Source organism: Mya arenaria, chromosome 1 (assembly GCF_026914265.1).
Source record: "Mya arenaria isolate MELC-2E11 chromosome 1, ASM2691426v1".
NCBI classification, from domain to species: domain Eukaryota; kingdom Metazoa; phylum Mollusca; class Bivalvia; order Myida; family Myidae; genus Mya; species Mya arenaria.
In genome coordinates, this window is record NC_069122.1 from 32,315,900 (window position 1) to 32,338,182 (window position 22,283).

A 22,283-nucleotide genomic window follows, 5' to 3' on the forward strand; every position below is an offset into this window, starting at 1 on the left:
TCTTGGACTATCTTTGGTAATGTAGTTCAACTGTTATTACATCAGAATTTTTTTTCTTGTATTTAACATCCATGGCAGTTTGAGGTATACAACAGATTATGTTTATTGACACAAAAAGATAATAACAAGTTTAACATTCATATTACATCTTTCGCAGTATATATCCAATTGCATAATTAACATTTGATGTGAAAGAAACCCAATACACATGATTTGAAATTAACTGTTTACAGTTTATAGTAATGCACTTCTTAAACATAAAACAGTCTACACTGAACAATAAACAATCACACAGCATTTTTGCTGACCAGGATTTATGGAACTCAAGTCTGTATGGAACAGTCCTTCGGCTTTGATAATTCTGACGTCATAGAGAAACTGTCACGTGACCATTTATCGGTGAAGTGAATTCTTGCGTGGTACTACTAACACTGAGTGGCACGTAACTCTTGTTAGAATGTTCATCAAATTTTGTACTTCGTCTCGCAGCGGATGTGTATGATGTTATTTGCGTTGCAGAAAACATGCTGTTTTTACAATGACGTTGGTTTGATGACGTACCGCGGCTTATGTGAAATGAAATACACTTCGTCAAATGTGTATATACCTCGCCGTTGAAAAAGCAGAAAATTAACGCCACAGTTGCTCCCTGTAATTATGATACAATCCTATTAGTATTTCGTTTGTTCATTACCATTTCAAACAAAACAGGATATTTAATCAACTAAGGCTTATGATCTAAATTAGTTTTATTTTCAAATAAAATAATATTTACGAATGGCTCAGACACGAGTAAATATTAAATATTCTTCAACAAAATTGGCCAGATACATCAATAGAAGTGATCGAGATAGTTTTGCGATTGTGAAAATATTTGGATGTTGATTGTTTACTTGCACTTCAATGTTTGTTTTTGACATTTTAACTCTAATGTACATACACTATCACAATTATGTAACAAGTAACGCATCAATGTATAACAGTTATCTTCCATGTACCAAAAATTAATTTGTGACAAGTACCTGTGTATTTTGTATGACCTTTTGCAGTATCTCATAAGCAAATGATAATGTGGTTCCCGGCGGGGGTCTGTATATCACAAGGAACTGTTGGATACCAAACAAAGGCACTAATACAAATGTCGCTTTTAACGCTTTCCTGTAAGTATAATGCATTTATAAGTATAGGTAAATGCATATGTTTGTATACGTTAAAACAGTTTAATAACAGTTTTTTTTTTTGTTTTTTTGTTGTTGTCCGTTTGTGTTTACGTTTATCTCAAGTGTACACCAGGCGAAGAGTTTAGCCAGTCACAAGGAGGTGTTTTAATGAAAAAAGTTAATTATTATAGCGAAATGTCCGGGGTCCTTCAAGCATACATTCTAATGTGACAGTTTAAAGGCGTACGCGACCTTACTTGTGCTTGAATATTGAAATGAAGGTCAAATATTTGAAAAATTGAACTGTTGACGTTTTATTATATGATTAATGCTATTTAATGTCCATTCAGCATAATTTAATGAAAATGTAGGTAATGTCATTTTCATCCAAATGGATTTTACACACATATTCTCTTTTTCGACTTCCTGCTGGCATATAAAATCCTTCATTGTTCCATACTGTATTGTTGTTGTTGTTTCATTATATTCAATGCATTTTCTAAGACCTGATCAAATGACAAACAAACATAAGTCTATGTTGTTGAACTGGCTTTTGGTTGATAATTGTCCCATTCAAGGATAATTACACTCGGGATAAAACACTCGATAAATCGTTTTTCTCACTGGAGTAATTCTGAACCGAATGTCATGGTCCTATTTAGTTTATTTGAAAAATGAAGACAGCAATGCACCCCATTTGTATAACACGACGTCAAGAGAGACCTATGAAACATGTAGATAAAATACATATATGATATTTAAAAATGAATTATATAAGAATACACAAATGCACCATAAAGAATCCCTGCAGTTACCTGTAATTACTCGGCTCATTTGGATGTATTTGCAATTTCGAGCATAGTAGTTTCAATATATTCGCCAGAAAGAGGACATTTGCCTGAAACGATATAGAGAATTATTAAATGATAATGAACTTTGGCAGGTTTATTCAGTTAAAGGTTTCTGTTTAGTCTAGTATCAGCGTAAAAAGGCGTACCTGTGTAACTGTCTATAAATAAAAGTTATCTGTATATTTGTATTTTAGTTTCAAATGCATTCTACCGTTATTTTACTTACCCCGATACAAAGAAGATTGGGTGTGTAGAGTAACCATTCATATGGGCCTATGTTGTGTACCCAGCAACTTAACAAAATATAAAAAGATTATGTCACTACAAGACAATAGGGAAAAACTGAGTCCATTTACTAACTGTTGTATTGCTTAGGGTCAAACATACTTAATGAAATCGGATGGAAGTTTTATTTTGTGTTTATGTTATTAATTAGCAGTTTTCCATCAGCAAAGCATTAAGATTCAAAAAAATGTTTCTTGATTGAAATTATATATATTCTTAATTGATTTAAACAAGTAAGAAGTACAGCGGTAAAAGGCAATAAAACCGCATGTTCCTGGAAAAATAATTGTTTTAAAACATTACCTTAAATTATATTCCTGTTTTGTAGCTCTGACAATAGAGTAGATCAGAGATGGAATACAGGCACCAACTAAGAAAACAAAACATGTACTATAATAATAATACTTAAAAAAATGCCTATCAATAACAAGTTATAATTCTTAAGTTAAGTATAATACTTTTAAATTTAATACACAATTGAAAGCAATTGTTTTGCGTTCGTACTGTAATATAACGCAATTTGTTGTTTTGTTCGCTAAACAAAATAGTTTACATATTATTAGGTAGCATGTGTGTTTACATTACGTTAAAAAACATTTCAAAGCCACGCATGCTTATTGTCTTCCGCTTACCCCAACCAAACACATAGTACGGTATGAGTGTCTTTGGTGGAGAGAAGGCGTGGACGATTAGCCGATGGAGATAGAGACCCTCAGAAAACATCCAGAAGAATTTTGACGTGCTAACGTACCGTATCAGTACGTACAGTAGCTTACAGCCCGCCTAAAATAGAGGACAAACCCTTTCTTCAATGTATGATTTACCACATAATGTGGTTATACATGACCGTTACAAAGAAGCCACTCCAAATTGTATAAATCTACTGTCAATATCATTTTTGTATCGCTTGCATTGTTATATTCTTTAAGAACAAAAGTAATTACCTTTTCATTTGATTTTATTCATAAGTCTTAAACAATGCCGGTTTTATGTGTTAATCGTTATTATATAGTTTTCATTTTTCATGTTCGATAAAATGTTTGTGTATTTATCAAAGTTCGTGAAACGTTTCGTTTGTGAACTGTATAAGTAGTCTAGCCTGCGATAATAATTAAAAGGAGACAATCAAAGCGAAAGTATCTCTATGGTGACAGAGATGTATACGTTTTGTGGTCGTAAATATTGTATCAGTATTATCGCTCATACATATAACATTAGGCTGAATCATTAATCATTTACAGTAACCCATACAAAAATAAAACGATATGCTGACTGACATTCTTGTAACAACTATTAAATATAGGCGGTTGTTATTTTATTGATTGTTTCAGGAATGTATTATAGATGTCCTTCCAAAGTTGTACGAAGTACACATACCTGGTTTACGAAGTGTACAAATAATAGCAAAGCGTACACGCACTGTCACAAGTATTGTATCTCAGTTTCTCTATTGTATGGTGACACCATATAATTTTGGTATCACCTTTAAGGATATTTCTTAACGATTACGTATTACTAAAAGGTAAAATTGAAGTCGGTCAATACATTAAAAATTAACATGTTGCATGTTGTGAACTTATTCTTTAATTTATTTGAAATCGGGCGTGAACTGGTTTGCGTAGCAGTCTTTAAACGCCGAAAAACATTTTCTTTCGGTATCATTTTTATATGCTTATTACATAAAACACGCAAATGTTTAATCGGGTCAAAGTGTATGTGGATTTGTTTATGTGATAATTAAAACAATATTTCCGCAATAAAACACTATCTTTATTTTTAGACATAAGAAAAGAAGCCCCTAGTATGCAAAAAGCAAGAACACCTCTTAGCTCTTTGCGTTCTGATTGGTTTATATATAATAGATATCACAATTTCATATTAAAATTGATATAATTGGATAAATTTTTATTTTTAAAAAAAGCAAGGACATACTTTGGAAGGTAACAGCAATTGCATAAATGGCTTTATTCATCTGAAAACGAATTAGTATGTACGTTTGCTGATTAATATGCAAGTTGAAGTGAATTTGATCGAATTTAATATAGCTCAGTGTATAATGTTACTTTGCATACTTGACTACAGTAACTAACTAAACATGATGTTATATCTCTGTAACATGAAATATTTTAACAAATACATGTTAAATGTTCTTACTCTAACCATTTTACCCTTTTTATATGATATATGGGGTCACCTGGCATCCATGCGTCATATAACTGTTTTTTTGATACTGTAGAGTTCCTTGTGTGACATCCAAAACATTTTTGTCTACCTTTAGGGGTTTGCTATAAAAACGGAATAATCGCAGAGTTGCATCAGTTCATTTTTAATGTTAACCATGAAGGAGACGTTTTAAAGGTATCCAAGCTTAATTAAAATTCTCACAGAATTTCGATGCATCACCGTGCTTCTCCGTTCGTTTTGCAGACGATCCAAATAAACAGCGCCGTCCCATGTGACCGTTATCACAGAAGAGAATATGAAGGAGAGAAAAAGGCAGATATGTAGCTTAATCCTCCTCTGAACACGCAGCTCTCTGCAAAGTAAAGGAGATAAACGAAGATTTAAAATTTCATTGGAAAAATGGATATGTTATCGAAATAAATCTTCTCTTTTTATCATTAAGCTGTTGGTTTTGTGCATGAACTGTCGTATTATAGGACACGTTGATACATGTATTAAGTTTTTGTTCTATGTCAATATGATTAATGAACGTGTTTTCATTATCAAAATAACGAAATATAACCTTGGTTTATGATTTGTCGCTGGCGAAACAAGCTGTAGCCAAACGATTGGAAACTCTTTTACAAATTCATTTTGCAAAAACGCGATCCAAATAGCGAATATGACATTTTGAAAGCAAAATGGAGCAATAAGCCAGTGACTTTCATTATCAAATAAGAATCGAAAGTTTAATTAGATTTCAATCGGTCAACAGCTCTATTTAATACCTTGATGGCAAGGAAAGTGGCGCATTCTGGTAAATGGAGAAGCAGACTGAGTAAGTTACACTTCAGCGCATCATACACCGATGTCTGAAAGGTAGATAACATACCTGATGCCGAGGAAGATGGCGCAGGCTGGAATTAGGAGAAGCAAACTCAGGATGTTACACGCCAGGGCAACATATACAACCGTGTGGTAGTCCTTTAAATAAAACATATATATATATAGTACAGCCGTTTGTCAATTATATAGCCATTCATGGAACTATGATGTCTGGAACATGTCAAGTGTCTTTCCGTCGCTAAATAATGGTTTATAGTTGGCTTATGAACTATTGAATAGAACGATCTTGTCCAAAGTGTTGTATAAAGAAGAAGGACGTTTAAGTAGGAAAGCATTTTGTGACTTAAGAGAACAAACGGTCTAGCGGTTCAGAAGTACGCCTTTCAACCAAGAGGTCGTAGGGTCGAACTCCAGGGGTACTGTTCCATAGCCTACAAAAATGATCTTCGGTACCGGCCTACATCCAGTAAACATACACGAGCTATATTGTATAAGCTATCTGTTTTATGTCTCTTTTAAGCTAAGACAATAAACTAAAATAATGCAATACCTGTTTCGTTACACAGGTGGTGTAATTTGTCCATTCCGAGCCTGTCAGTGGGTTCACCCACCATGTACCATTCTCTGTACAGTCTTTGTACGCGTACGCTGTAAATATAAACATGATTACACTACATGTGTTTTTTATAAAAAAACTGCCCTTGGGTACGAACATAAAAGTAAAAAGCAAGGATAAAACGGACTTGTAAAAAAGAATTACAATATGCAATGTTCAGACTTAAGTGAAAATAGTAATGCCCCGATAAACTATAAAATGTTTTCATATTATGCAATTTGAATTGATGACAGTTTTACTTTTTTGTTGTGTTTTGTAATTTTGATCAGTTAAATACTTTCAGATAATAAAAACAAAAAGTACCTAAAATATGTACTGTTTATGACTGTTTTGTCATCAAAAAGATTGTTTGGTTTTGGGTCGCCAAACTGCAAATGTGATAGTTGTCCGGGTCTTCCGATTACACCTCACATAATTGTTAAGTTTGTAATGAAACTATGTGTTTAACGCTGTCATCCATCAATAGTTCAAAGCGGATCTTGATCCTCTTGTTGACAAGGGAAGATTGCCCTATCGTAAACATAAACAAGCCTTATTGACGGCACGTAGATACATAGTAGAGCGTGAGTTCAAGCAAATCACCGACGATATTTTTCAGAGTTAAGTGGCGGTTTATTGTTATTGCTACTTAAAACAAACTGGCTAAATTGTTTAAACTGTAAACTGATGGACAGTTATAACTGCCCTAAACATGTTGTTTTTGTTTAAATATACATTCATGTGTCCTGACCGTTTACTGAAAATGTAGACACTGACCGTTCCGAGGCAGTATTCTGATAATTCATTGATATGTATTTAGCTGCCTGTTTTTTTATCTGTATTTACTGCTTTGAGAGTATGTGTCTCTCATGTACTGTCGGCTAAGCCTTGAAGTTATTTGGAATATATTTCAAATAAGGTTATTTTTTAATATTTTTCCATATTAAATGTTTTATTTATAAGACCGTAAGTGTTACCATTTGTGAGAAGGAATTACATAAATGAGTGTATTTGAACCAGGAATTTCTTTCCTTTGGTTGATAAGGAATCAGTCTATATTTAGATGCTTCAGCAGTTGTCCAGTCCGATAAGAACTGTGATTAGAATGGTTTAATCCTATAATTAGGGGCTATTGTTTGGAATTATTTCTGCTTATTAATCTCCATTATATAATTAGTGCTTGTGTTTGATTTAATGTTTGTTACACATAATGATACTTTAGTGCTGTAAATATAACTTTGTGCTTATAAATAAAAGGGATTAAGTTGCCCATTGGATGATGACATTGGGGCCTATGTTTACATTATTGTGTCAAGGTCAGACCGTGAAATATTATAATGTAAATATTGTGCTTAATTACACTGGAAATTATTATTCATGTATAAGTACTTTGCAAATACTTAAAGACCTTATGATTGAGTGAAATTGGACAATATATTTGACTGGAAATATTAACTTTATTGATCCGGACATTTAGGTACCTAACAGGTAAAATAATATAATCACCGCCTGACTATTTGATCATTTTCTAAAATAAATATTTTATGGTTTCCCTTATTGAAGTATCTTTGAGTATATGATCTACTATATAAATCCTTAATGAATATTTCCTTATGTATGATGTATATAATTTAGTTACTATGTCATATATATGTTTATTGTGATTAAGGGCAAGCCTTTTTAGCCAATTATGTGTGAGAATCTACTTCACCCCTGATCAATTCCTAGTCTATAGAGCTCTGCATCTCTATATGCAACACTCTGCTCTAGATATTCTTACTGACAACATCTTAAAAATAAGCTCAGAAGACTGCCACCAACCTCAGAGGTATGCAGCAATACTGTGTCATTTTTAATAACCACCGGAAGATTGACTTCTACCTTACAAAATTTATATCTTATAAATTGTCTTGCTGATATATCAGCACTATTGACTGTCTATGAGAGATTGACCAGGTATTCCTGTTGACCCTCTGGGTTGATGGTGGTCAATTGATGACAAAGCCTCAGTTCAATTTCAGCACCGGTATTCACTATTGTAATTCACGTAGGATCTTAAACAACACTAACATGTGACACTTTAGACTTGCCCGGCTTAATCTCTTTTTTAACTTGTTCATTTTGACTGCCATTTTGATTTCATTTGGAATTATTAGTTTTCAGTCATACATTCTTCAAACTTGGCTTGTCCTTAACAATTTTTAGCTTCACCGTAATATCACACACCCCTTGGTGATCTGTATTGAGCACCCACATTTTCATACATTTTTCCGTTGATGATATTTCGGAAAGTTTGCTAAAATAAAGTGACTATTTTTCTGTTATTTCTAGTTTTCTGTTTAGTATGACTCTGGCTGGTCATTTTTAAATTCAGTCAAGTTGGTTAAAAAAAATCAAGGTCATAGATCATGTTACTGTTCATATTAGGCAAATTTGATAACTCGTACCGTCTAAGGTCTAAGCGCAACGCTCGCAACAATATTGAATGTATGAACCCACATGGGCTTTTTAGAGTCTTTACATTAGTGTCTATATCTAAAACGGAGTGCACTAGATGTTTCACTGATAACATCACCAGTGGCTGTTCTATCAATGCTCTTATCGTTCATTTGTTTTTTGGAAATCAATATTTTGGATTTGTTTTTATATATTTCGAAATTATTATTATTATCAGAATTGACCAATGTAGACGAATTTCATTTCCTTTTGCATACAAAACATTTGATAATGTAACGTTCACCCAATAATTGACTGTATGTCCTGATATTAGGACATTTGAATGTATGCTGGTTAACATTGACCCAGTGTTGCAGCGACTACGTTCATTTATCAATAGCATGACAGGCTGTACATTTATCTTTGCAGTACATATCTACTACACACTCAAAGTTTAAAATTCCATAATGTAGTTGTGCCAAACCCTAAAGTTACACTGACTGAGGATGTAAAATGTTTTAAAACACTCGGACTACATAATCATGTTATTTTTCATAAAAAAACTATTCGTGTGGTCAGAATTTATTTCATTACCTTGAAATGTAGAAAAACTTTCCTAAATCGTCTTTAATACTTCTTAATATTTCCCTTCCAATTGATGTAGATATGCAGAGGCGACTCTATGTAGTTTTAAATTGTATTTCATAAATCACATCACAATTCTGTATTAATTGAAATTATTGTTATGGCTTGCATGTTATCCTATCTGTTAACATTCTTGTTTTGAGTCATTCGCAATGCTAAAGCTTCGGGTATTTTTAATTGATTTTAACCAAACAACTGCGAAAAACATTCCAATATACCCTGCAAAAATGTACGAAGTACATTGTTTTGAGTCTTTATCTCGTATGTTGCTTCAAAAAAATACATAAAACGGGATAAAACATTAGCATATTTACATAAAATATAACCCAGTTTATCAACACATCGACGGCATTAAGAACAGGATAAAAAACAACAACTACACATCAATCACAATTTGCATGTAATTCATCTTAAATTTAATTCCGATGGGATCTTTTTTATAAACATGATTTTTGAGAAACTAGGGAGCTTTCTAGTGACCCAGTTCCTATTTACACAGGAATATATATTTTTTTAATTATTCCATAGTACCAAAATATATTTGTTTAACCTAAAATTCCATTGAAACCATCAGGGGAAAAACAAATAATAAGGCATCTAAAAAGCTAAGCTTCCTATTCTGAGGCAAAAGGCTAGAGCCCTTATAACGCTGAATATAATATACACAAAGGACAAACAAAACAGACAGCTCAGGAACAAAAAACAATAATCACCCGGTAACTGACGAATAATGAAGTACCAGCGATGTCAAAGCTTCTTAATGTTTGCAAACTTTTTATACTATTTATTTTCTAAATATAAGAGACGTTTTACATATAGTACAATTAGATACTATGATTTTGTGCTACTTGGGATTCCGTTTTGAATTATATTGCCATTAAAGTCATTCTTCTCCTTGATATATAACCTTTATTCCTTCATTAGAAATTTAAACTTATGTGTTATAGTGAATACGGGATGTGCGGCTGACACGTTGAATTTAAATATAAAAGTACACTTGATTGCTTTCATTGGACTTTAAATTAAATGTGCCAATGAAATAAATGGACTCACTCAGGCATGACTAAGGCAAATATTATAATTAAAGTGAATACGACCGCTGAATAATGTTTTATGATGAAAATCGAAGAAGAAATAGTTGAACTGGCTGTAATGCTATGCTTTTATTATTTCACTATATTAGCATTTCTGTCTTCTTAAGTAGGTTGAACAAAAGGTATTAATATTGCATACTTTACTAATGGCTTTTAAATAACGTTAAGTAAATAAAATAGAGAATACAGAAACTTGAAGCAAAATATGTTGATCTTAAGTTGTTTTAACGATAATTTGGTTATACATTAGTTAATAGTTTATAATGATTTTATATATTCAGATTAAAACTATAAGACTTTATGAGAACGAGTATACACTAGTATTCTGTCAGGTACTGCCATATTGCGCCATTGTCTGAACGCCATGAAACAATAAACATTAAATTAGTCTGTAATATGATATTTAGTCGATGTTTAAGAATGATTTAAGGGCAAAATAATAATATTAAATGTATCAACCATATTCGAACGAATCCATTTTGACATTATCACACGCTACAATAAGTAATCGCTTTAGTCATAGAGGACAAACACTAACCTGGCATATTTTTTCGTTCCTCTGTAATTTCTTATTCAAGTAACAGTTTTAGAATGCTGATAAATACTGAATGCTACCCAAAGAATTTTGACAACAAACAATCGTTGTTTCTTGAGTTGATATGGATTTTTTTTTTCAATAATTATTATCTATTTAAATGACGCATCTTCGATAAGCAATTAAATATATATATTTTTTCAAACTCTCCGAGGAATTTGCTTAGAATTGTGAAACTAAAACAGAAACTAAGTCATAAGCTAAGGATTCAACATTAAAAAATGAATTCGTTTTAAATTTAACCTAGTTTATGAACCCAAGAAAATTTGTGAAACATTACTGGACTCTCATTGCTGACCATTGTTTACTGTTTATCAAATGGAAGGTAGTTAGTTCTCTAATGGTGGGGTGACTTTCAGCTCAAAAGGCCACTATTAAAAGGGGTAACCCAGACCCCCCTTTGCTACAATTCATGTTATATACCAAAATGACCGGGAAGGTCTGAAGTTTATCAGACTGCCGGCATAAATTAGCATATATGGCGGCGAGCCGAGAAAATCCAAGATGGCCGACAAAGATGGCCGCCAAAATCTGAAAATCAAATTTGCTCTTTTTTGCTTTGTTAATCGACCTTTTCATCTCGTTTCAACATTATATTTCACCTAAACTGTAAGAATGATCATATTTTATGCTTTTTAGTGATGACATAGGGGGAAAAAGGGGAAAATATAACTTTTATACAAAAAATATATTTAAAAAATGTCCAAATTTTGCAAGGCAGTGTGGAATTTTAACATATATCTTTTGAATAATTGCATCCAGTAACCTTTTCTTGTATTATAAGATAACTTTTATTATTTATACATAAATAAATATGTTTTTATATGAGTTTTAACCATTTTTATCCAACCAAAAGCTGTTTCATGTGGGTGGGGTAAATTGAAGTGGTTCTGAAAACCGGACCAAAAATTGAGAATTTTCTTAAAGTTTCATTATGAGGAAAAAACTGCTAGGTTGCATGCAACTGACACATGCAATTATGTTGTATCAAAGCATGATTATCAGGGTGAAAGCATAAATTTGAATAAACAGTGGCGAGCTAAAATTATCCAAAATGGCTGACCTTTACGTTGGATTCCTGGCAACATGGACAATTTTTCATGATTATATTTATAATAGTATTAAAAAGTGTATAAGTAGATGAAAGTTTATTAATGAACAAATAACAAAATAGTGATATTTAAACAATTATATCATTTTTCAAAATGAATTAATTTCATTAAATCAATGATGGATAACATAATGACTTCCAAGATGGTTGCTAATATTTGATATCTTTGACAAAATAACAGTAGGCACATACAAATAATTTTTACCATTTTACATATGAGTATATGCAAGTGCATCTTAATAACACGTCTTGGAACTAATAAAATCATAAAGCTAATTTAGCAATCTTCTAACTCAACATCTGCAAGTTCAGTAAACAAGTTCTGACATGAACTTGTGTTTTTCAAGCACCCCTTACAATCGCATGCTTCGGTACAAGGTTGCTCATTCGAACAACAAACACAATCATCTTTGCGTGAATTACAGCAACTACAAACCAAATCACTTAGCAATTCACGGGCAGCTGCAGCCTGTGTCATCATCTGAGGAATAAAAAATCCTGAATGTGGATCAACTGTATAACCATAGTCCACTGGATCAGCCAATGGTGTTGGGGATAATGCACCTCTCCAGATCAACAATTGGTACATACATCGAAGCAAGTGGAGCATGAAACTGTCACTGGTTGGAGGGAGTTTCGTTGGTTTTACTTTTGTTTTTGCAAGAACAAGATTTGTTCTTAAAACATTCAGTGATTTAAACAGACCATACAACAAGCCAACAAAAACAACAGCTGCTGCGTTTGTCTGAGGTAAACGTGTCGACTGAGCCCCAAGGTCTGCAAGATCACTGACTTGTTCTGCCGATTTGGTCACGACTTGGAAAGCTCTCTTTTTAACAATACCAAATAATGAAGAACATGTATCACAGCCCGTGATACAAAATACCGGTAACAATATTTGTGTAACTTCTGGCTGAAGAGATTCGATACCTTGTTCGATCAGAATACGCCACTTTACGACCCGTTTTGAAAAATATCTATTCAACTCTCAACTGATCAAAATGATGTACAAGGAGAACAAACATGTCGGTGTCCGGACTAGCAACAACAATTGTATTTGCACCTAAATCAGATGCATGTGCAACATGAAATATCAGTGGAACATCTGCTTCCTCCTGGTCGGATGTTAGGCCACCAACAAATGCTACTGACAGACCGGTGACTTTTAAAGCCTTTGTACCCATATCACCAGCAACAAACAATGTCTCACCATTGACAAGAATATCATGGGCATGCAATGCAAGGTGTTCTGTATAAAGTTTAGTTAACTCACATTTACTCTTAGTGCTGGTCAGTATACTTTTCCAGTCCCTGATCTGCATATTTGGTTGAATTTTAACTGGCGCATGGGAAAGAGTTTCACCCCGTTTTTGGCGCGTTTGGGCCTTCAAACTGTTAGTCACATACCTATCGAAAACCACATGGATGTGTTTGATACCATAACTGCTGGCTAATACACATCTCCAAAACTCTGAAGCCATTTCCGAGTAAGAGATTTGTCTATTTGATGAAGGTTGAAGCATTTGGACAATAGCCATCCCATCAAAGACAATACAATTAGAAGCAGCTGGGAAACTGTAAATAACCTCATCTTTTACAAGACCAATTTTGTCTAGGAAGTCGGATTTCTTTGTCATTGTTATGGAACCTTCATCAGTGAACAAACTAAGAGGGACTGGGGCAATTTCAAATGATAAAACCCGTTGCAAAGGCACCTTTTTGAATGTATTAATGGCCAAAAGCCGAAGATACCACTCCTAACCATTGATCTGAACGGATTTTGTGGCCGTTCGAACAACAGACTTAGACAGAGCCATGGTTTTTAGCTCTACTGGCCAAAGGCCAGAAGAGCTTATGCGATGGTAATGTGTACGTAGTATGTGCATCCGTGCGTCTGTAAACAATTGCTTGTGAACACGATACAGTCTTCAGTTTTGATTGTATCTCGATGAAACTTGTACAGTATCCAGATATCCATTAGAGCTCGGTTCCTTTCGAAAACCAGCCAGACCCGCCCATGCATGCCTAGATTATGGCCCTTGATAGTATAAAAAATGCTATTGTGTAAACAATTGCTTGTGAACACGATACAGTCTTCAGTTTTGATTGTATCTCAATGAAACTTGTACAGTATTTAGATATCCATTAGAGCTGGGTTCCTTTCGAAAACCAGGCAGATCCGCCCATGCATGCCTAGATTATGGCCCTTGATAGTATAAAAAAATGCTATTGTGTAAACAATTGGTTGTAAACAATTGGTTGTGAACACGATACAGTCTTCAGTTTTTATTGTATCTCAATGAAACTTGTACAGTATCTAGATATCCATTAGAGCTCGGTTCCTTTCGAAAACCAGCCAGATCCGCCCATGAATGCCTAGATTATGGGCCATGAAAGTTTTAAAGAAATGCTCTCTATTTTTAGCCAGGTCTGCATGAGCGAATTCTATTTTTAGCCAAGTTTACATGTACATGTAAATTCAAGTCTAGAGTTAAGGGAGACAATTTGCAAGTCTAAGATTTTGAGAGACAATTTGCTTTTTGCTTCTGCAGCTGATTTTGTGAATTACTCTGCCTTGTCCTTGTTGAAAGCCCAAAGGCCATTTTTTAGCTTTAAGTTCTGTAGTTTGCGCATTCATATTAACAAAATTGGTTGTGAATGTTTAAGTAATGCACCTGGTGTCATTACTGGCCACACCCAGGGTTCACAGGTTTGGTAAACATAAATCTGGAAAGGTTTGAAAATCTTTTTGTGTGTTCGTGCATTCATCTCAGCACAATTGATTGTGAATGTTTGTTCAAATTGATCAATGTTGTCCTAGGATGCCCTTGACTTTGACCTTTTGACCAACTTTTTTAACTTTTAAAACTACAGAAAATTTTACTATGAGTACAGTTTTGAAAGCATTTTTTTTGTCAGATGACTTTTACTTGGCACATATTAAAATAGTTCATGCAACTAATCTGCTTACAATACTTTCTGGGCTCAGATGTTGAACGTGCTACGTTTTCAGGTAACCCAAACACAAAACATAAACTATATGTCTGTTGCCTTTTACCCATACATACATGCTCTGGATTGATATGACCACAAAAGCCATGCCAGTAGAGCATAGGCCCTTTTGGGCCTCTTGTTATTTTAACCCGTGCCATTGGATCAAAGAATGACTTTTTTGTTGACTGGTCTTCTTCAACTATGAACCTCTCACTAACAAAGGTTTGCAGCAATCGTTTGCCTGTATCATGACAATTTAAAAGCCTCTCCTCCACCTCAAGCAGGGCTGCTACTCCTGTAGCAATGTTTACTAGCTTTTCAGGGGGAGACGAAAGAGAAAACGGATCTATAAATGATTCATTCTCAAAAAGGGACAACATCTGACTAACTGCACTATTGTATGCATTTGTATGGAATGGAGTGTCTGTGTGATGTTTTGTTGATGTGGTCGGTCTGCGGTTTGCAAATGCTATGGCATACTTTGCGGTTAACGGTCTCGATAAAAACCACCGTGTTAATGCACTGTCATTGTGTGTTAACCCTATAATACCACCAGAGGATTTGAGTGCCTTATTTTCTGTGACTTCAAGCACATAATCTATCCAGACGGCATTGAACGTGCCTTTTGTGAGTTTAGGAAACTGACCTTGATCGAAATTCTTTGTCAGGTGTTCAGGAATTCGATTCATCTTCAACACCATGTATGTCATGAACCTGGCATAAATAGATCTATTTGAGGCAAACAGAAAAGGCAAAAACATCTGTTTGGCATCCTGGTGAGCACTCCAAATACCATGCCTCGAGGAAGATAGATACACTTTGATAGGCAATGATACCTTAGTGAGATAGTCATCCCAAAATTTGAACAATGGTGACATTGATCTTCCCTCAGATCTGAATAACTCAATAAGAGGAATCATCTCAGAATCGATAAATCCTGAAATGCTATCAAATTCATTGCTATCAGAGTCGGAACTTTGTTTCAAAGAGGCAATCCTCTGAAAAAGATTGTGAGGAAACTCTTTCTTTTTTGTTCAGCCCATGCTCTTAGCTGAAAGAGAAATCTGTTGTTCAACACTTCATCAATCATGAGAATAGTCCGCAAAGCTCGGTCAAAGTCTTTGCCAGACAATATATGACCAGCTGTCAACTTTGCAAAACATCAGACTCTACCATCAACTGTTTTAACCCCGCATCATAAATGTGCCCTATCCCACCAAAAATACTCATCATGAAATGCATGCCACCTGCCATAGGTATAACGCCCTCAAACTCACTCGGGTAGGCCCAGACATTTTCCAGGGCCTTTGTCAATAAGCCCATATCAAACACAATTGGACAAATATGTTGTCCTAAAGCACCTATCTGTTCTTTTGTACGGACTAATGTGGTATACACAATGTTAAGATCAGTAGGGGGAGCTAATATGATTGGGTTAAAAACAATGTCTGATGTTTGAACTAATGAAAATACAGTGGATATATTTGAAGGGATATAATTTACAGTTGCACTGTTTTTCATATATAGAATAGATTTATTTGCATCTCAAGCATATATTGTAATATTTATACTTATTTAGCTGTCTTATAGTGAACATACATGTAAACACATGTTTTTGAACCATTTTCACTCATAACATTATTGCAAATTATCAAAACAAATAGTCTAGGACACTCTCAATTCAACTTTTCAAGTTTCTGATCACATAAATAAACAATCCATCCATCTCTTAAATCTTTAACATTTTATACATGACAAAACACACTTACTATGTTTAAGAAGGAATAAATGTTTAATATTCATTATAATTATACTCACTTTAGAGTCAAATGTTGAAAAAAATGCCTCTGTTTACATGTTTTTAAATTTTCCCGCCGAAACAACTTCCACGATGCTGATGTAAATTTTATCTTTGAAAATGATCCTACCTGTATAAATGGCTTTTAATTTATAAAATCTTTAAATTAATATGCTTTGATCAAACAAAATTATAGATGGCAGTTTTGCAACTTAACAGTCTGTTCTCTCTAGTATAATCTGAACTAAATCCTGACCTGGTCCGAATTTTAAACCACTTCAATTTACCCCACCCACCCCAAAACAGCTTTTGACAATTTATAGCTTTGTGGTAGATGAAAACAAGTTTGTTTATTATGTATAAATGTTTATAATTATCTTTTAATCTAAGAAATAGGTAATGGGTGCAACATATAAAAAAGATACAAATTAAAATAGTACCCTCATATGAAAAATTCTGGCAAAATTTTCACTATTTATTATGAAAAAATTGTAAATCTTTTATATTTTTACCAAGTTACATCCTGAAAAGACATAAACCATCTATATTCTTGCAAATGAGATGGAAAAATATGTAAAAATAGATAAATAGTTCTATTAACAAGGCAAAAAAGAGCATAGCTGGTTTTCAGATTTGGCGGCCATCTTTGTCGGCCATTATGGATTTTCTCGGCTCGCCGCCATTTATGCTAATTTATGCCGGCAGTCTGATAAACTTCAGACCTTCCCGGTTATTTTGGTATATAACATGAAATGTAGCAAAGGGGGGTCCGGGTCCCTGTTTTCAAAAGTGCTGAAAGTCACCCTACCATAAAGAGAACTGCCGTTTAGTTATGTACGTTTGTTTTGCTTCATTAGTGTTCAAACTCAATTATTAACATACAGCTTGCCGACTGTATGAACATTAAATAGCTTCTATGTAGCGCATAGCAGATCGATGATGTTGATTATCAGATACGGACCTTTCATCTTATGGTATTTAGTTTTTCACATATATGTTTTTCATAACCTCATTTTAACAAACAAAAGGTTTAACATTATATTGTTTGAAAAGGTACATTCAATACGTATAAGTAAAGAGTTCTGCAAAGTGAGCAATTTCTGAAAGGTAGATCTCCATAGAAATATTTTACGTACATGTATGTTCTTTGAAATCTTTATTTTGGACAGATCCCATAACATGAGAATATTTTCAAACAAAGGTCAATTGCAATACATCAAAAAACTGTTTAAACGAACTATCATTTTTTTCGAAAAACCATAATAGACATATTACATCTATATACACGAACATACTGACAGTTGTTAACAAGGTCGTATGTATAATTGTCTTTTGAAGACCTATTCTTTGCTTATATGCTTCCGCTTAATACTCTTCAATAAGTTAATGTTATTTTACTGCGTCATGCAAAAACGTCAGTTTTTCTCTTAACCGTATGTTCTATAGAAGAAATAGTACTGTTTATTAAACCGTGATCTTACTAGAAGCAGACCGGCTCAATGTTTATGATGTCGTGTAGATGGAAAGATATTTGTTCATTTGTACAAAGTATGTCCATAATGTAAATTATTCTTCAACCAACTATTAATCGATATATAAAAATATGATAATATAACGAGTAACTTATAATATTAAATTACAATTCCAGGTTTTTAACCTTTCAAAATTCCAAGTTGAAGTGTTTTGTTTAATCTAATGGTTTTCAGTGTTGATCTATAATGTATGTTTCTCTTTCTCTGGAACGGAATATTAGGAATCAAGGTGAAATACTTGATGCATCTAAAACTGGCCTTGGGCAAAATATGTTTCTATCCATGGGTAAATAGCGGGCTAACAATGACAGCCATAATTAACATGGCAATTCAGCCAATATTTAATGGCCGAAGATTGATTTACATTTCATTAATTCAGTAAACTCGTTATTTTGACATTTTTACAGTTGACTGGTGTCATTTAAGATGTTAAAATGGCAAAAAAGGATTATAATTAGATAAATAACAAAAATTAGAATAAACTCTTGTAACAAAAATGCTAAAAGCTGAAGCTTTCGTAACCGAATTGGGAATGGTATTAGTAGATATATTGATTGATATTAAAATGCTACGTTTAACTAACACTACCATGACTTAAACGCGCACATAAGCATGTCCGACGAGTCTATATTTTGGAAAAGCTCGAATAATTGCCCTGCTTGGACCGCTGCACATCCCCACCTCGAACGAGACAAAAATACAACATAGGCGTATGTTTCATTCAATTTGTAAAGATGTGAAATCCTTGACTTAAACTGGCTTTGGACAAAATTTGTTTTCATCCATTGGTAAAAAGCGGGTTAACAAAGACACATATCATAAACTTGGTTTATCAAGCCAAAATTTTATGACCGAAGATTGATTTACATTTCATTAATTCAGTAAACTATTCATATTGAGATTTTTATAGTTGATTGAAGTCATTTTGAATAAATGACTAAAAAGACTATAAAAAGAATAAACTATTGTAAAAAGTTCAAGATGTTCGAAAAGGTTGCAATGGTGTATAATTTTGAGTAAATGTTGATGTTTGCAAGGTTGTAATGCTTGAGCATCCAGATACTACTTAATCATATAACATGGTTTTATCGGAATTTATATTTAAGAAGATATATGTGTTTGGAAACACTCTTTATTGACTTTCAATCAAAGTGTTCTTTTATGCCATAGTAACAATATTAAAAAGTAGTATTTCACTTATCCGCTAATTTGGGTTTAGACAGGTTTTGAAAGAGCAGGGTGCTTCAGAAAAGGGTGAAATGGCCAGTTGAATCGGTCAATGAAGACCTTTACCATTATGAATATGACAGAAATGTTAGAAATGGTTTAAATAATATTATATTAAGTTTCGACTTCCAACAATGTGAAGCAAATGTATTAAATAGTTATAGTATAAATTTAAATCGGAACTAATCGGATATATCTCATTATCTAAAGCGTTTTTTTCTATAAAGGCAGAAGGGTGCACATGCTGCTTTCAATGAGGGCAGAAGGATGCTACAAAAAATGGACAGGGTGCAGCGCTCTTGTACAATTACATTGTAGTTAAAGATTTTCCTTGTACACACTTAACAAACATAAAATTAAAATGCAGCAGCAATTGCATTTAAGTTCAGATTAAAACAAAATATTAGTTAGAAAGTTATACTCTAGCATCTTCAATCATGATTATACATAATGTTGTTTGTTACCAAACCATCCAGATACAGTGTTGCGGTTGCTAATTGTAGATGTATTATAACCACAACATAGGGTGATAAAACCATTTACTTTCATCAATAATATTAAATATTAGCAAAATTGATTTCATCAATTAAGATGAATTAATCAAGATCTTAAAACAATAATCGACAGTATCGTTCACATTATCATTAAATTTTTTAAACAAACCACGCACAAACGTACATATAAATTTTATTTCCCTGCCGTACAAAACAATGGGTAAAATGGATTAAACTTAAAAATAATACATTAATTTTGCATAGTTATATTCAAAGTAAAATTGTGTTTTGTTTACCACCAATTATTATATCATAAAAACGAATATAATAGAAGTGTCATTATGGTGTTATTCAAAACTATAATACATGCAATAAAAATAATATTGATTAATTAATAATCAAACATAGCAATAATCTCGATTTTAATATTCAAAATGCGATAACACATCTTTAAATCCTAATGATAAATGGATTGACTTAAATTTAAAATAAAACAAAATCGGTCACTTTAGCCATCGGTCAAGGTGGACCGCCGATTGTTATCAGTAGTTGATGTTAACCAGGTCAAGGCAATATAAGGTTAAGAAAATTTGAACTGAACAAATCATTAAAACCCAATTGCATCATTGAGCTTTAAACTTTAATGAAAGCTTGATCACATTGTTTTTAAATTCTGTTTGATTATTAAGGCTCATTTTGTTGATAAAGAAAAAAATGTTAATGTCAAATCATGACGATCATGGAATAATTTTAATCAAAATAAAAGAACAATGTTTTAAATGCTCGATAGCATGTTTTTATGTGTTAGGTGGAAGTAAAAGTTTCTTAACCCTTATGCAGAGGAACATATAACAATTAAGTAACAGTAAGAAGACATGAAGTAAATTCTTTATGATTAAACATGGGCGGAGTGAGCGTTGCGAAGGAGCCTTTTTTAGTCATTAAGATATTAGTTCAGGTTATCTTACTGACTTAGAATATAAACCTAAGTGGCTGATCAAATATCAAAACAAAATCTGACGCAGGGAGTTTGTATCGGATGATATCGGTGGGCGGACCTTTAAACACGCGAGAGTAGAATGTCCTAATAAGTAGGTTAGTTCTTAATAACAATCTACACACTCATTGTAGTCTAAGGAAACGTATTAGCCACTCACAGGTAAAACACATCTGTGTTCATGGAGCAACATTTAAACGTATAACTGAAACTGTACCAGCCTTGCATATTGTTTTTATTAAGTAGCTCATATTGCATATATTTTACAAGGAGTCTTGAACCATTTACCGGTAATATTATAAAAAGTCAGCATTTGATAAATAGTAATGAATATGTTTGATTATAAATGCTTATTGGAAAACGAAAGCTAAATGAGGTTTGTAATGTATAATTGTCATTGACGCAAATATCTTTCAAAGGTATACAACATAGCCTTGTCTGATTGTGTAATGTAAAAAAGTTGTAGAACAAGTTCCAAATGTGCAATATTACATAAATCATTGTTTATAGCATGCCGCCAAAGACATGCCTGAGTGAGTTTCAGGGTAAGGCGTTTTAACATGTTTATATTTAGCAAAAGAAACATACATCAATTAGAACTTACCAGATGCAGATCCATGTTCTATGTAGCTGGGACAGGACAGCTGTACTTGAGTAGAGGGCAGGACGTCCTCAAAGCAACTAAACCCGTCCCACGTTCGTGGACAGAACAAACCGGAAGTGACGTTACTAAGCCGGGTGCTTAACTGGTTTTGACAGCATCGTATTGCTGCCTGGCAGCAGTCAACCCATCGCGTGCAGTCGTCATGTTCAAGCGAACTGCATATGACATCACGATAATTTGCGTCTTTTACGTCAGCTAATACGGAAAAGTTCTCTGAGTAGTGTGTCCGCGCATTTTCCGTGGGAACAAGCATCCACGGTTTCTCAATTAGAGGTGTTAGGTTATTGCCCGCGGGAAAAAGATATTTATAACACATGGAACATGAGAACACATTAAATATGTTCACTGGTAGCTCAAAAAACCTGTCCCTACAAATTATTTCTTCATATTCCATTTTGATCAACACAATATAACAACAACCTTTTTAAATATCAATCACTTCATAAGCGTAAGGCCTTTTCCGACAAGTCATTACTGGTCCATGACACACAATACATCCAACAAGTATTAATTTGTTCTTTAAGAATATAAAAGTTTGTTAAACCAGCATTTTGTTTTCATTTGAACTAGCGATGGAATGCGTATAGAGATACTTGTTTGTTTAACCGATACATGTTTGTTGATTTAGATACAATTATTTAAAGCTTCAATATCGAAAAGGTTTAATCCAAGGTAGAAAGATGTTTCACCTTACACCGACTACTTGCCTGTGAACAACTATGCATAGGTTAATTACATGTCTACCTATTTTAATTAACACACATATTTATTCCACGTCTTCAATAAATTAAACAAG

At 33.4% G+C, this 22,283-nt stretch overlaps 1 protein-coding gene across 1 annotated transcript; it reads right to left on the bottom strand.

The window, feature by feature from the left end:
* Positions 1–367: 367 nt before the first annotated feature.
* LOC128226465 (calcitonin gene-related peptide type 1 receptor-like) lies at positions 368–21,881 on the bottom strand. The gene is made up of 10 exons (XM_052936354.1): positions 21,428–21,881; positions 5,856–5,953; positions 5,352–5,443; positions 4,682–4,832; positions 2,929–3,079; positions 2,600–2,666; positions 2,238–2,304; positions 1,976–2,058; positions 1,023–1,158; positions 368–649 (listed from the first exon to the last, which is right to left on the bottom strand). Exons 1-10 carry the CDS (start codon positions 21,879–21,881, stop codon positions 368–370), a joined length of 1,581 nt encoding a protein of 526 aa, XP_052792314.1.
* Between the last annotated feature and the right edge of the window lie 402 nt (positions 21,882–22,283).

Bases quoted from the DNA above. Each gene is read 5' to 3' on its own strand.
- LOC128226465 (XM_052936354.1), bottom strand. From the start codon at position 21,881: ATGGAATATGAAGAAATAATTTGTAGGGACAGGTTTTTTGAGCTACCA. The intron at 3,080-4,681 runs GTGAGAATTTTA...CCTCTATTTTAG, and splicing joins CGGTGATGCATCGAAATTCT to GCGGGCTGTAAGCTACTGTA. The intron at 2,305-2,599 runs GTAATGTTTTAA...TATTTTGTTAAG, and splicing joins AAACAGGAATATAATTTAAG to TTGCTGGGTACACAACATAG.